Source organism: Remersonia thermophila, chromosome 1 (assembly GCF_042764415.1).
Source record: "Remersonia thermophila strain ATCC 22073 chromosome 1, whole genome shotgun sequence".
In the NCBI taxonomy this organism is placed as follows: Eukaryota; Fungi; Ascomycota; class Sordariomycetes; order Sordariales; family Chaetomiaceae; genus Remersonia; species Remersonia thermophila.
Genome location: NC_092217.1, coordinates 1,248,588 through 1,260,798, shown reverse-complemented (window position 1 = coordinate 1,260,798; position 12,211 = coordinate 1,248,588). Strand labels below are relative to the sequence as shown.

Genomic DNA, 12,211 nt, shown 5'->3' with positions numbered 1-12,211 from the left:
CTATGGTGGGGCTTGGCAGGGGCTATGAGACGCGACCCCAGACGGCTCTGTGTCAGAACCGTCGAGGCGAAACCCGCCAGCGCCTGAGCGTCACAGGGGCTGCTTGGTTTCTTCCTCCTGAACAAAACCCCACCGGGCCCCGCGATTGGAGAAATCGGCATCAACGTTCGGCTCTCGTTCCGAGGACATGAAGTTGGTGGGTGATACCGTACGTACTATGTACGTGTACGGGCAAGATGGATGTATTATCGCGCTGAAGCTGGCTAGAGACACCTACTGCATATGGTTGGATGGGTATGTTCAGAGCTGCATGTAGACTATGTAGACTCTGAACCCCAAAAATTGCCCATTGTCTCTGCACTGACAGGGACTATCCTAACATAACAAAAAGGCTGGCCAAGGTGGACCTATGAAACGGCGTTCCGGGGGCAAAAGTTGGCGGAGAGCGACCTCTGTGGTGTCTCATCACCCGCTGAACTCCCATCACAGGCCGTCCCACTGCGGCCACCCGGCATGTGATACAGAAGGGAAGAATCACAACGAAAAACAAAACACAAGCATGGGCTTGAAAAACGTGCTTTTGGGATTGGTGAATTTGGGCGCCTGCTGAGGAGCAGACGTCAGGTGCTGGCGTGGACTTTTGAGATTCTTGTCTGGCAGAGCGACCGCTTCAGCAGAGGAGATGCGACCAAGAGTTGCAAAGACACAGCCGTCCATCTGGGCTACTGCCACCGCATGTGAAACATTGTTGATGTCTTGGCACACCGGATTACATAAGAAATGTAACATTACAGGATCTTACCATACGGACTTGTCGGGCTCAACTCCCGTCTTCGTCGGTCTTCGAGGGTGAATCTTTTTTTGGATTTCCAAGCAACGAACCAACTACCGAATCTCCAGGGTTGAACATGGGCGCAGGGTTTCCCCGGGAGAAACATGCCGAAAACATGGAAACTTTTCCTTCTCGATTCGCCTACCCAAGACCTTCCATGCCTCGTGTAAGAAGATGTGAAGCTTGACATGATGATGTTTCTCAGAGGCCTGAGAGACCCCGACGCCTTCCTGGCTTTTCCCCCACCTCCAGCTAAACTATCATGTTCCCGATCCCCCATTGGTTTCAAAAGAATTAGAGAAAAAAAAGAGGAAAAAACACAGGGCCTGACAACTCACCTCTTAGCCTCACCCCCCCAACCGAACCCTCTACCCGTCGGGTATTCCAACAAGATGATAGACCATTGCGCCCAAAGCCTCTCTCCTTCAGATTCATCCCAACACCCCAAGCTTGCCCTTCCTTCTCGATCGTGTGAAGTGAATTCCAAATCACCCAGCCAGTTCTCCAGGCTGATCCAGGGCCTCTCCCTGCGAGTCCTTTTCGGCGTAATCCGTCCGCTCCGAGTACTCGGAGTGCGACTCGGAGCCCTCGGGGATCGGAACCATGGCCGACTTTGTCCTGTTGTTGCGAGACGAGATCTCAGCACCCGCCTCGAGAAACACGACATCGTGAGTTGAAACATTGGCTTGTTTTACTGCGCACGTACCAGAGGTGGATGGCCGTCCTCCAGTCTAGACCCTCAATGCAGCCGCCCTTGACGGAGACGACGTTTTTGCTCTGTCGCAAAGGAGTTAGCTTCGGGAGGGAGCGCTCGCTAGATGGCCGGGCTGAGTGGGCCGAGGGAATGGGGCCCGGGTTCGGGTTGGGGCTCGCGTTCTAGAACTTACAGGTGAGGTGTGAATGAGTCGAGTGCCGCACCGCTTGCAAAAGTAGCTGTCCCGAGTGTCAGCCCCGGACCACGGTACGAGAAGCCAAAGTCCTGCTCTTTTCGGCATGGGACCGGCCCCCCCTTCATTCTCGCTCACCAGTACAGCGTGTCTCCCAGCGAGGTCTGCCTCCTACATCAACCCCATGTCAGCACCATGGCCAATGCACGCAGGAGGTCTGGCGAAAGAACACACGTGTAACAGCTCAGCAATGTAGCATCGGGCAGCTTGAAGCGCGGGAAGATGGCCGACGTCCCAAACGCCGAGCTCGCCTGGCGCTGGCAGTCCTGGCAGTGGCAGATGTACAAGGCCAACGGCTTGGGGGTTGGCGTCTTGAACTTCACGGCGCCGCACTGGCAACTGGCATCCATGGTGGCTGGCCGGAAAGGGAGATGCTCTGAAGCTTGGCGCGGGTCATCCGGTTGCTTGTCAGCAGCACATATCAATGAGCCAGCCGAGATCATGTCGTCTACCTAGGTGATCTTCTTGAAGCTTCTCGTTCTGAAGCCCAGGCCGAGAAGATTCGGGTCAAGGCGGCTTCCGCCGGCAGTCGAATATAGCCTTGAACGTGGGTTGTTTATTGTCTTGGTACGGTGGCTTGTCTCTTGCCCCGACTCCGGAGGTGTGATATTCGAGTCAGACGTACGAGAAGGCGTCGTGGACCAATCGCTTGGTTCGGCCGATGCAAGAGGTCCCGAGAGATTCGGGGTCTTCTGGGCACATCTCTTGATGGACGAAACGAGTTCCTAAGGCTTCAAGACCACAAAGCGTGGAAGCAGTCTTGAAAATATAGCCCCGTACCACCCCTGGCTCGTTGATGACGTTGACTCACATCTCTGAGTTGCCGGGGCATCGTATATGTGTCACTCATCCAACTTGGGAAGTTGATGATTCACACATTCAGTAGGTGACTCCAACCCGTGGAAGCCACATGACCTCTATCCAGAAAAGACCACAAACCGGGTCGTGATGAGTCTGAACGCATCGCTAGTAGATGCATTAGCTATACATCTCTTGAGGTTTCCTTCCATGGGTTCAGCATCCGATCCGATGTTGCACCGACACCTGGCATCGGCCCCGCTCCGGCGCCGGAGACCGGCACTCCCGCCGGAACCCGAGCATGTAAGTCAACAGCCGAGACAAGCCGGCGATACCTGTAAGATATTTTTCTACAATGCATGAATTCATCCGAAGCTCATCCTCAAAGGAAGTATTCTTATCAAATAATGTCCTAGCTTCTCTTCACAGATGCATTTCAGGAAATAATGTCCCGAGGTGCTTATCATCCTTGACAACCACCCTTCCGCGCTGGACCCTTTTCCTGCGAGCTCCAAAGTCCAAAATACGGCATGTCGTTGCTAATAGACATACAAGCAAGAGCTCTCCCTGATCACTAATCACCTGGTTACATTTGTTACATTTCTGCCACCGTATACAAACGCAATATTGGATCTCTACCCCCCTCACCAGACTACAATTGACTATTCACCCCCGTCCAAACCGAGTTTTGTGAGTACGTCTCAAGCAGATTCATAAAATTCAAGATGATTGGGAAAGGGTCCTGCCAACCCCAGGGAAAAAGGAAACAACGTCAAGACGCCCATCAGACAGACGGCCTTGTAATGTAGTCTCTATTTACAAGTTGAGCTGCTGTCATGGCCGAGGTGGCTATCGCCTGCCAAGTAAAACACCGCGTTCTCTCTAGATCGTATGATCACGGTGAGGTCTTGGTCTGAAAGCCCCGTCTAAACCCGCCTTGATGGGCATTTTAACAACATCAGCGTCGCCCTTCTTCTGCCCATACTACTAGCGATGTAGCAGAGCCTGAGCCCAGTAGTTGGACCACCCTGAGCGGGCCGGGGGTCTTTGATCCATCGTCTACCACCCCCTCCATGCGTTCTAGTTTCCCAAATCGTCCCATGTAGGTGTTGAATCCGGCCCCAGCTCCAATGCGCCGTGGGGATGGCCATCTGCGACAAGCTGAGAAGCCAACTTCCCAGGGCCAACATGGCTTCTTCCTTTGAGCCATAACTTCTCATGGTAGCGAGACACCTGAGAACTGACCGACGGACCTTGAGAGGGATAGCTAGGGCACTATGATGATTGCGAACCTGGAACAGTCGTGGAAGTTAGCAGGCTTAATGGAAACCAGGATGTGCTGGGCGAGAAAAGCACCGAATGGCTTACCAGCGGGCACCGATTCTCACGCACAGATGTCAATCGGGCGTCCTTCAGCGACGGACGCTGTTTCGCGTAGACCGCTCAATGAATCACCAGGCCGTACCTGAAAGTCTCACGCCACGGCCAGAGCAGCGGAACGCGACACACACACAAGACTCAAAACAGCACTGCGCACAACCATTGATCATCACCGATGCGGCATAACCTGCCTCGCCGTCACTGCCGCCCTTCCTTTCGCCCAAAACGGAAAGTCGTTGGGCAAGTTCATATCGCCCCTCGCCTCGAGCAGGAGGATATGTTCGGGCTGCAACGCAGGTCTTTGGGCCGCCGCACCCGTGCCGTCGGCGCCGACGCCCTGGCCCGCCTGTGCGGCCGTCTCCTCTTCCTCTTCGTCCTCTTCGTCTTCGTCGTCCTCCTCGTCGCTTTCCTCCAACGTCTGTCTCAGCCCGGTCCGCACGTTCTCGACCCCCATCGCCTGCTCCTCGACTGTGTACTTCTTCTTGCTCTGCACCGTGACGTAGTGCTCCAGATCCCGGTTGAACGCATCCAGCATGTCCCCCCACTGGTCATTAAACGGGTCCGACGGCACCTCGTCGTCGTCGGCGCCGTACGGATCCTCATCTTCATCCTCGTCATCTTCCGGGTCGCCGTAGTCATGCTCCCCCCGCGCGCGGCGGCCACCGCCGTTGGCGGCGAGTTTGGTCGCGTCCAGCCCCGCGGCGCGCGCGGTCTCGCGCGCCTCCTCAACCCATGTTTCGACGTCGGGCTCGAGCTTCTTGCGCAGGAGCTGGAGGAGGATGTGTTCTTGCGTGCGGCCGGGAAAGTTGGTGGACGGGTGGACAGCGAGGCGCTGGAATATGCCGGCGTTTTCGGAGAGGAGCTCTTGGATGGAGCGGATGTTTTGCTGGAGGATGCTGGCGGAGGCTTGGAGGGATTCGCTGGTATGGTGTGAGCGGCAAGGAGTCATCGAACCGGGCAGTTCACGGTGTGGTTTACCGGCTGGGCAAAGGGTTGGAGTTGATCACTTGTCCTCGGAGGCTCGTCAGGCTGCTCGTCAACTGGGCGAAGCGGTTGCGCAGCAGCTCGAGCTGCTTGAGCTCGTCTGGCGTCAGGTTGAGTGACGCCATGGCGATGACTGGTCAGTGCGGGACTGCGATGCAAATAGCTGGGTTCTAAAACGCCAATGAATCGGCTAATCAAGGCGTCAGGACAATGTGCGACGTCGCGGCATGCGGTGGTGGGACAAAGGAGTGGTTCAAGAGAGCGAGAGCTCAAGCTAATGAGAGGTAGGCATTGTTTTGTTGATGGAGGGGCGATTGGAGCTGTCGCCAGGAACACGCCAATCCAACCGCTTCAAACCCTAACCCTCTTTGCATTGGAGCATCTCCGGGGCAGAGGCTCCTCTGCGTTGCATTGGCCTCAATTCCCTCGAACACATCATGTAACTAACGCACGGAGTGTGCCGCTATGCAACATCTCATAGAAGAACCCACTTGGGATTCTACTTGAACACAATCTGCTAAACTTCATAAAATCCTATTAACTAAAAAAATGTGTGACGGCAATGCGTCAATCCTCTGCGCCTCGCTCGCGATGTCCAAGATATCCAAAACCATGTCCCAAGATATAACAATAAAAGAAGCATGAGCCATCAACGAAGAAACCACCAAGATCCGGGACTGCCTGGTTGCACTCAAGCTCTCCAGCTACTCTCCGTGAGAGCCAGCCTGATCAACTAGGATAGCTCCTGACTTGACCTCCCGCCCGAATTCGTCCACCGGAGGATACCGGGCCCTCCGCTCGAGGTCGTCCAGCGGGATGTGCGACCGAATATACCTGGACCAGCGTGTCAGAAATCATCACCCAGCACAAGGAAGGGAATGGAAACTCACTTCTCCCGCCCATCATCCACCGGATCGTAATCCCAGCTCGTAAACTTGCCCTTCGTCAACGCCGCCCACACCAGCCTCCTCTTGCGCTGCGAATGCAGCACTTGGCGCGTAATCTCGTCAAAGTCCCACTTCTCTTGAGCCTCCTTCTCAAAGGCCTCCAGAACCCGTCGGATCTTTTCGTTCTCCTTCGCTCGCCCGCTCCGTACCAGGTCCTCCAGCTCCAGCGGGTCCGCCTCCAGGTCATACAGCTGCGACCCGTCGGCCGGGCAGGTAATGAACTTCCATTTGCCGCGGCGGATCATCATGAGAGGGCGAATCGTGCCCTCGCCCGTGTACTCGGCAAAGACCTCGTCGTGGCCTCCCGGGCGGCCTTCGAGGTGGGGGAGCAGGGATATGCCGTCCATGGGGAGGAGCGGGGAGGGTTGGGTGCCAACCAGGTCGCAGAGGGTTGGGAGGAGGTCGAGGGTTGATACGTTGGCCGTTACGCGGTGCGGAGTGAAGCGTTGCGGGTACGAGACGAGCAAGGGGACTCGGGCGGAGGATTCGAAGTAGTTCATCTTGTACCTGCGCCGGTGTCAGACTCGCTGGTACTGAGAGAGAGAGAAAGAGAGAGGGGAGGGGGACACAAAAGCGACGAAGCACCTACCACAGCCCTCGCTCACCCAGCATATCTCCATGGTCACCGCTAAAGATAACAATCGTATCCTGGTCCAGCTTGAGGCGCTTGAGCGTGTCGAGCAGCTTGCCGACGCAGTCATCCACGTAGCTGACGGCGCCATAGTAGGCACGTCGCGCACGCTTGACCTGCTCGTCGCTGAAGTCCTGGTCCCAAAGGTCGCACACCTTGAGCAGCCGCTTCGAGTGCGGGTCCTGCTCTTCTTTGGGAATCTTCACTTTGGGCAGCTCGATATCCACTCCCTCGTACAGGTCCCAGTACTTCTCCTCGATCGTGTAGGGGTCGTGGGGGTGGGTGAGGGAGACCTGTCGCGCCGTCAGCCTTCGAAAGCCAAAGATCCCAGCTTCCCCGTTGCTCGAGCTCACTCACCGTCAAAGCAAACGGCCTCCTCCCCGGCCCCTCCCTGACATGATCGTACAGAAACTGCGTCGACCGATACATCACCTCCTCGTCGTAATCCAGCTGGTTGCTCCTGACGCACACCCCGGCCTGCAAGATGGAGCTGGCATTGTGATACCACTCCAGCCTCGTATCGGGCTCGTCCCAGTTCACCACCCACCCGAAATCCCCGGGGTAAATATCCGTCGTCAACCGCGTCTCGTATCCATGCAGCTGGTCGCCCACAAAGTGCATCTTGCCCGCCAGCACCGTATGGTACCCCTTGAGCCGCAAGTAGTGGGCATACGTCGGCACGTCGCTGCTGATCTGGGTCGCGTTGTCGAAGGCGCCGATCTTCATGGGCAGCAGGCCCGTGATCATGCTCATGCGCGAAGGAGCGCAGAGCGGAGAGGGGCAGTAGGCCGAGTCGAACTGGACGGAGCGGGCGGCGAGGGCGTCGAGGTTGGGGGTGAGGATTTGAGAGCAAGGGTTGTACATCCTAAGGAGCGGTGCCGCGAGCTGGTCGGCGATGATATAGAGGATGTTGGGCTGCTTCCCAGAGCCAGGAGGTGGGACGGCCGCCGCCGCGCTGCTGCGGGTGAGGTTGGCGGGCTTTCCCGGCGCGGAGGACACGGGGAGAGAGTTGAGATCCGGCGCCATGGTAACGGTTGTGTTGATTCTGGCTCCCACCCCTGGATCTGGCTCGGATGCAGGATCTCCCGCTGCACAACGGTTGTGGCGTTTGATCTAGGCCCGACAGAGGCTGGAGAACGGGAGAGATCTGCAAGATGGGCGCCCTCCCCACGATGATTACACAGTAGATGTGTATGCCAAGAAATGGCAAGTTACCGAGTTAGGAAAAAGTGAGGTGTGTAAGTCGCAAGGCCGAATGCGTAGGCGGATGGTCAAAGGCGCCGAGGCGCTCGCCGGCGAAGAAAACAAAAAGGGGGGGCGTGGAACGAGATGAGTTGGAGACAAAAGAGAAGACACCAGAATCGGACCGCAGCAAAACACCGAGAAAGGGTATATAGGTATCTCGTCCAGCAATCCTGAGAAGCAACTCTGAGAATCAGATAAGATAGCCGCCGACTCCGAGACGTAGGGCCGATCGTCGAAGACGCAACGCTGGGTGAGATCGCGAGGATGGCGCCATCGACAGACGGGATGAGCAACACACCGCTTAAAAGAAAGACGCTTGTGCCGTGGAGAAGTGTCAGGAACATGGTTAATTACTGGGCCGTTTGGCCGCAATGTTACGGAGGTTGGAGCCGGGCACATCCCGGCGAGAAACGCATTCTGCGTGCGGTACCGTCAGGGGCACAACCGTTCGGCAAAGCCACAGGAGGCCAGCAGACACGTGTACTGTGTACAAGCACATGCCAGACGCCCATGCTTCTTCATCCGGCATGGCACAAGGACCGAGAGGCCTCGGAGGGGGTTCCTACGGTGTAGGCGATTCCTCCGCCAAGTTCCCTTCCGCTCCCTCCCTCGGCCACCATGTTGTGTTCCATCACAATACTGAAAAAACGACACCCAACTGGGCTCCATGGTGTGGCCCACGTAGATGCGCATGTTCAGGGAGGAAACCATCCCATCCACCAAAACCGACCAACTGGACCCTGACGGTAACTCTAGCGGGCGGGCTTGTCAGCCTATCTGGGATGGGAACCCTGCTTCTCCGGTTGACATACCGAAGGATCCCGAGCTACTTTGACCATCTCGTTTCGGCCGCCATTGTGGCGAACTGGCATACCCATGGTCCAAGATCTTGGGGTTAAGTGGGGGAGCTCCTTCTCGGATGGAATCCATGAACCCCGCAGCGATGGGGAATCGGACGAGTTGGGGTTGATATGTCGACATTCTCACAGTTGATGACGGGCTTCATTTCACAAATCATGGAGGCGGAAGAGGCAGGCCGGCCGATGTTTTCTTTAGGTAGCTCTGATATCTCGGAAGATGACGTCGGCTGCTAGGATGAGGGCGAGATGTTGTTCGGGGGACCTGGGCAAAAAGATTGAAGTTTGGTGGTCAAGACGATCTAGCGCGCATTCGAGCATCTTCTGTGGATATCGAGCGCCATGATTGATTACGGGCAAAACATTCTGGAAGGGCCTGGAGCAAAGACCATCGCCGAAGGGAACGCCACAACGGCAACAGCGCAGGAAGCCGAGGGCCCCGGTGCGTCAAGCAGTCGCTAAAAAAGAGGCCATCAGACATCACACAACGGACACAGAAAGGCAACCATCTCGCATTAATCAAACAATTAAACAAAATATCGCGGCCTGCGCCTCTTCCAAGTCGGGATATTCCCCCGTCCATCTTTAACCCCGCCGACGCGTCGTCGGCCCCTTGCTCTTCGGGGTCGACGCGCCGCTGCCCGCCGCGGTGCTGCTCGTGACCGCGGCCGAGCTCGTCGTCGCCGACGCCTGGGCCGCCGCAGGAACAGACACCTTCTCCTTCTGCTTGCCCTTGACCTTGGCGCTCGGCGCGTTCCAGTAGTAGACCATCTGCAGCGCCAACACCGCGTTGAGCGTGAACCCGGCGATGAAGCTGTACAGGATGAGCTTGTCGTCCACCTCTTGCAGGGTCGTGAAGATGCGCGTCAGGGAGCCGAGGAGGTAGTTGAAGACCTGCGAGGACAGCAAGTTAGCCAGAGATCATTGGAAACGGCCGGGCTTGGTGGGAATCATCAAGCGTACCGTAAACGCGCTCAGCTGTCCGGTCCCGCCCTCCTGCCAGATCGCCAGGATCTGGGGCACCTTGCTCGCCACGCTGAGCGCACCGGCGCCGGCCTGCAGGTATTGCAGCTTCTGCATGTCGAGGAGCGACTCGCTGAACAGCGTGACGATGCTGACGGCCAGAGCGGCAACGAACAAGGCGGCCACGCTCGCGCGGCCCGAGTAGTTGAGGACGAGGACCGTGATGACGACATTCTGCCCCAGCACGAGCGCCGTCTCGCCGTACGTGCTAAACGGGAAGGCGTTGCGGACGTTGTAGGCCAGCGAGATGAGGTAGCCGCTCGTCTCGAGCAGGTAGGCCAGGAACGAAACGCCGCTGGAGGAGCGCGAGTTGACGAGCTTGAGGATCTGGGGGACCTTGACGATGGATGAGGCGGCAACGATGCCGATGCCGAGGGCCTTGCTGATGGCTAGCTTGAGGCAGGCCGTGTTTTCGAGGTCCACGTCGAGGAGGATAGCCTTGTAGCAGGTGTCGCCGATGATGGCCTCGCCGAGGTCGCGGATCGGGCCCGGCAGGTTGTGCGTGATGGGCGTGATGACGGAGCGGAGGGTGTCCATCTTGCCAATGTCTTGTGCGAAGATTCCCGGACGATGATGGATGGCTAATTGAAGCCCGTCTTGTTTGGGCGATTGGCTCTTTGTTGTGGTTTTGTTGAGCTGTCAACACTGGAAATGTCAATCGCATCAGGTGTCTGGACCCAAAAAAACCACGACCAGGGTGTCATCAAATGGATCCGGGGCCCTGGGATGCCCCACTTCGTTTCCAAGCCACACAGCCAACGTTGCACCGTCTACTCTACTGTTGTGATGGCCCGGACCTGTGAGAGTGTATACGGCGGAAAGGAGTGGTTGGAAGCTGTTGTTTAAAAGAAGAAAACAACTATCTAATATACCTCTCCTAGAGGCTCCTTATATACACGATGGATGCCCAGAATAGCGGTCTAAACAGGCAGAATGCCTACTAGGGTTCAGGACCAGGGCATAAGTCCCTATAGATCCTATTACACACCCCCCAGTTATTCGTGATCAGCGAGCAACTGCTATAACAGGATCCTAAAAATCAAAGAAAAGAGAGAAATACCGTCGTAGCTCTCGCGCCCTTTTTAACAGGGTAGTTAGGAGTTGAATCCCTTTGTAATATACTATAGGCTGTTTTAGACTTCGGGACGGGCCGTATCCGGCAATCCAAAGTCTTTATAATTAATCGACTTTCTAGGCCTTCGAAAGGTCGACTTAAAGGTTAATAAAGGAAATCATTCTTCTTCCGGAAATATTAATAATAATCCGGTCGACTATAATATTTTAAAACTATAATAATAAAAGCGATCTTTCCGATTATTATAACTATAGAAATAGCTTCCCTAAGTATTATATCGATTTCCAGCTCTATTAGTTTTTTTAATACTAAAAGTATATCGTTAAACAGTTTAACGAACTAGGTCGCTAGTTCTCGTCGTTTAAAGTATATTTTCAATCGTTTAAAACTACTCTTCTTACCCCCTAATTATAAAGGAGTAACCGACTAGTTTTCGTTACAATTATCTATAGTTTTCTAATATATTATAACAGTCGTCTAACTTCCTATACCGTTAGGGGCAGTAGAAAACCTATTAATATAGATAATAATACTAGTTTGCTTATAAAGTTACCTTCTAACAGCGCTATAATATCCTTTAACGATAATTAAAATACTATAGTTATACTATATAAAAGTAAAGTCAACCCCGTTAAACTTCTGCTCCTTAAGCTTCTATAAAGGTTTAAAAATAGCTGTAAGGTTCTCGGTTAACGGATTAAGCCCTATATAAATTGTTTTAAATTAGCTTTAAAGTATAGTAACGGCTTATATTTATCGGTTATAGGTTAAACCTACTACTATTATTATAAGACGGCAACGTTTTATAGACTCGGGTAAAACTTCCTTTTTATTATTTTAAAGTTTTAGATAGCTATTATAGTAACTAGTATTATATTCTTAGCTAATCCTTTTAATCGTATATTAAACCCTTTTTACTAGCGTTTATTACTATTTAATATATATAATACAAATAAGCCGGCGCCCTTAAAAACGTAAATTTATTATTTCGGAAACCCGATCTACAGGTTCTAATAAATATATAAATTATCGATCGTACCCGTTACGCGTATAAGGACCTAAAGGCTAGCATCGTTAAAGGTCGGTAGCCGGAGTCTCTTCCGGCTTTAAAGAAAAGTCTAAAGACTCTACTCTTCTATATTACTAATAGCGTTTTAACGCTGCCTACCCTAGCTTAGTCCGGTCCCTCTATACTATCCGATACCTATAAACGTTTTTTAATAATAACTTCCGTTCCTCCTAGCCCGACTAGTAAGAAGAAAAAGAAGGATAAGTCTCCCTTTACTAAAAAGACTAAGGATAAAGGTAAAGGCAAAACGGTAAAGGAAGATAATAATAAAGATAAAGAGGAAAAGCTTTTAAAATATCTTCTAGCTAACGTAAAGGCTAAGGAGGATACTAAAGCGAAAGAGAAGGAGGCGGAGGCTCGGAAAGCGTATTTATACGCTAAGCTAAAGAAATATAGGTTAGATATTTAGGTTATCGGTTTATT

The 12,211-nt window shown here is 53.7% G+C and overlaps 4 protein-coding genes across 4 annotated transcripts; all 4 read right to left on the bottom strand.

Annotated features, from left to right (window-relative positions):
• Positions 1-1,320: 1,320 nt before the first annotated feature.
• On the bottom strand, positions 1,321-2,129 carry VTJ83DRAFT_366 (uncharacterized protein; the record flags this gene model as incomplete). The annotated part of the gene is made up of 5 exons (XM_071010062.1): positions 1,321-1,450; positions 1,539-1,609; positions 1,720-1,765; positions 1,858-1,890; positions 1,954-2,129. 5 exons carry the CDS (start codon positions 2,127-2,129, stop codon positions 1,321-1,323), a joined length of 456 nt encoding a protein of 151 aa, XP_070869719.1.
• Positions 2,130-4,126: 1,997 nt separating this feature from the next.
• On the bottom strand, positions 4,127-5,066 carry VTJ83DRAFT_365 (uncharacterized protein; the record flags this gene model as incomplete). The annotated part of the gene is made up of 2 exons (XM_071010051.1): positions 4,127-4,877; positions 4,936-5,066. 2 exons carry the CDS (start codon positions 5,064-5,066, stop codon positions 4,127-4,129), a joined length of 882 nt encoding a protein of 293 aa, XP_070869718.1.
• A 579-nt stretch (positions 5,067-5,645) lies between these two features.
• On the bottom strand, positions 5,646-7,545 carry VTJ83DRAFT_364 (uncharacterized protein; the record flags this gene model as incomplete). The annotated part of the gene is made up of 4 exons (XM_071010040.1): positions 5,646-5,775; positions 5,832-6,395; positions 6,478-6,812; positions 6,877-7,545. 4 exons carry the CDS (start codon positions 7,543-7,545, stop codon positions 5,646-5,648), a joined length of 1,698 nt encoding a protein of 565 aa, XP_070869717.1.
• Positions 7,546-9,206: 1,661 nt separating this feature from the next.
• On the bottom strand, positions 9,207-10,181 carry VTJ83DRAFT_363 (uncharacterized protein; the record flags this gene model as incomplete). Its single annotated transcript, XM_071010029.1, has 2 exons — positions 9,207-9,515; positions 9,585-10,181. 2 exons carry the CDS (start codon positions 10,179-10,181, stop codon positions 9,207-9,209), a joined length of 906 nt encoding a protein of 301 aa, XP_070869716.1.
• Positions 10,182-12,211: the final 2,030 nt, after the last annotated feature.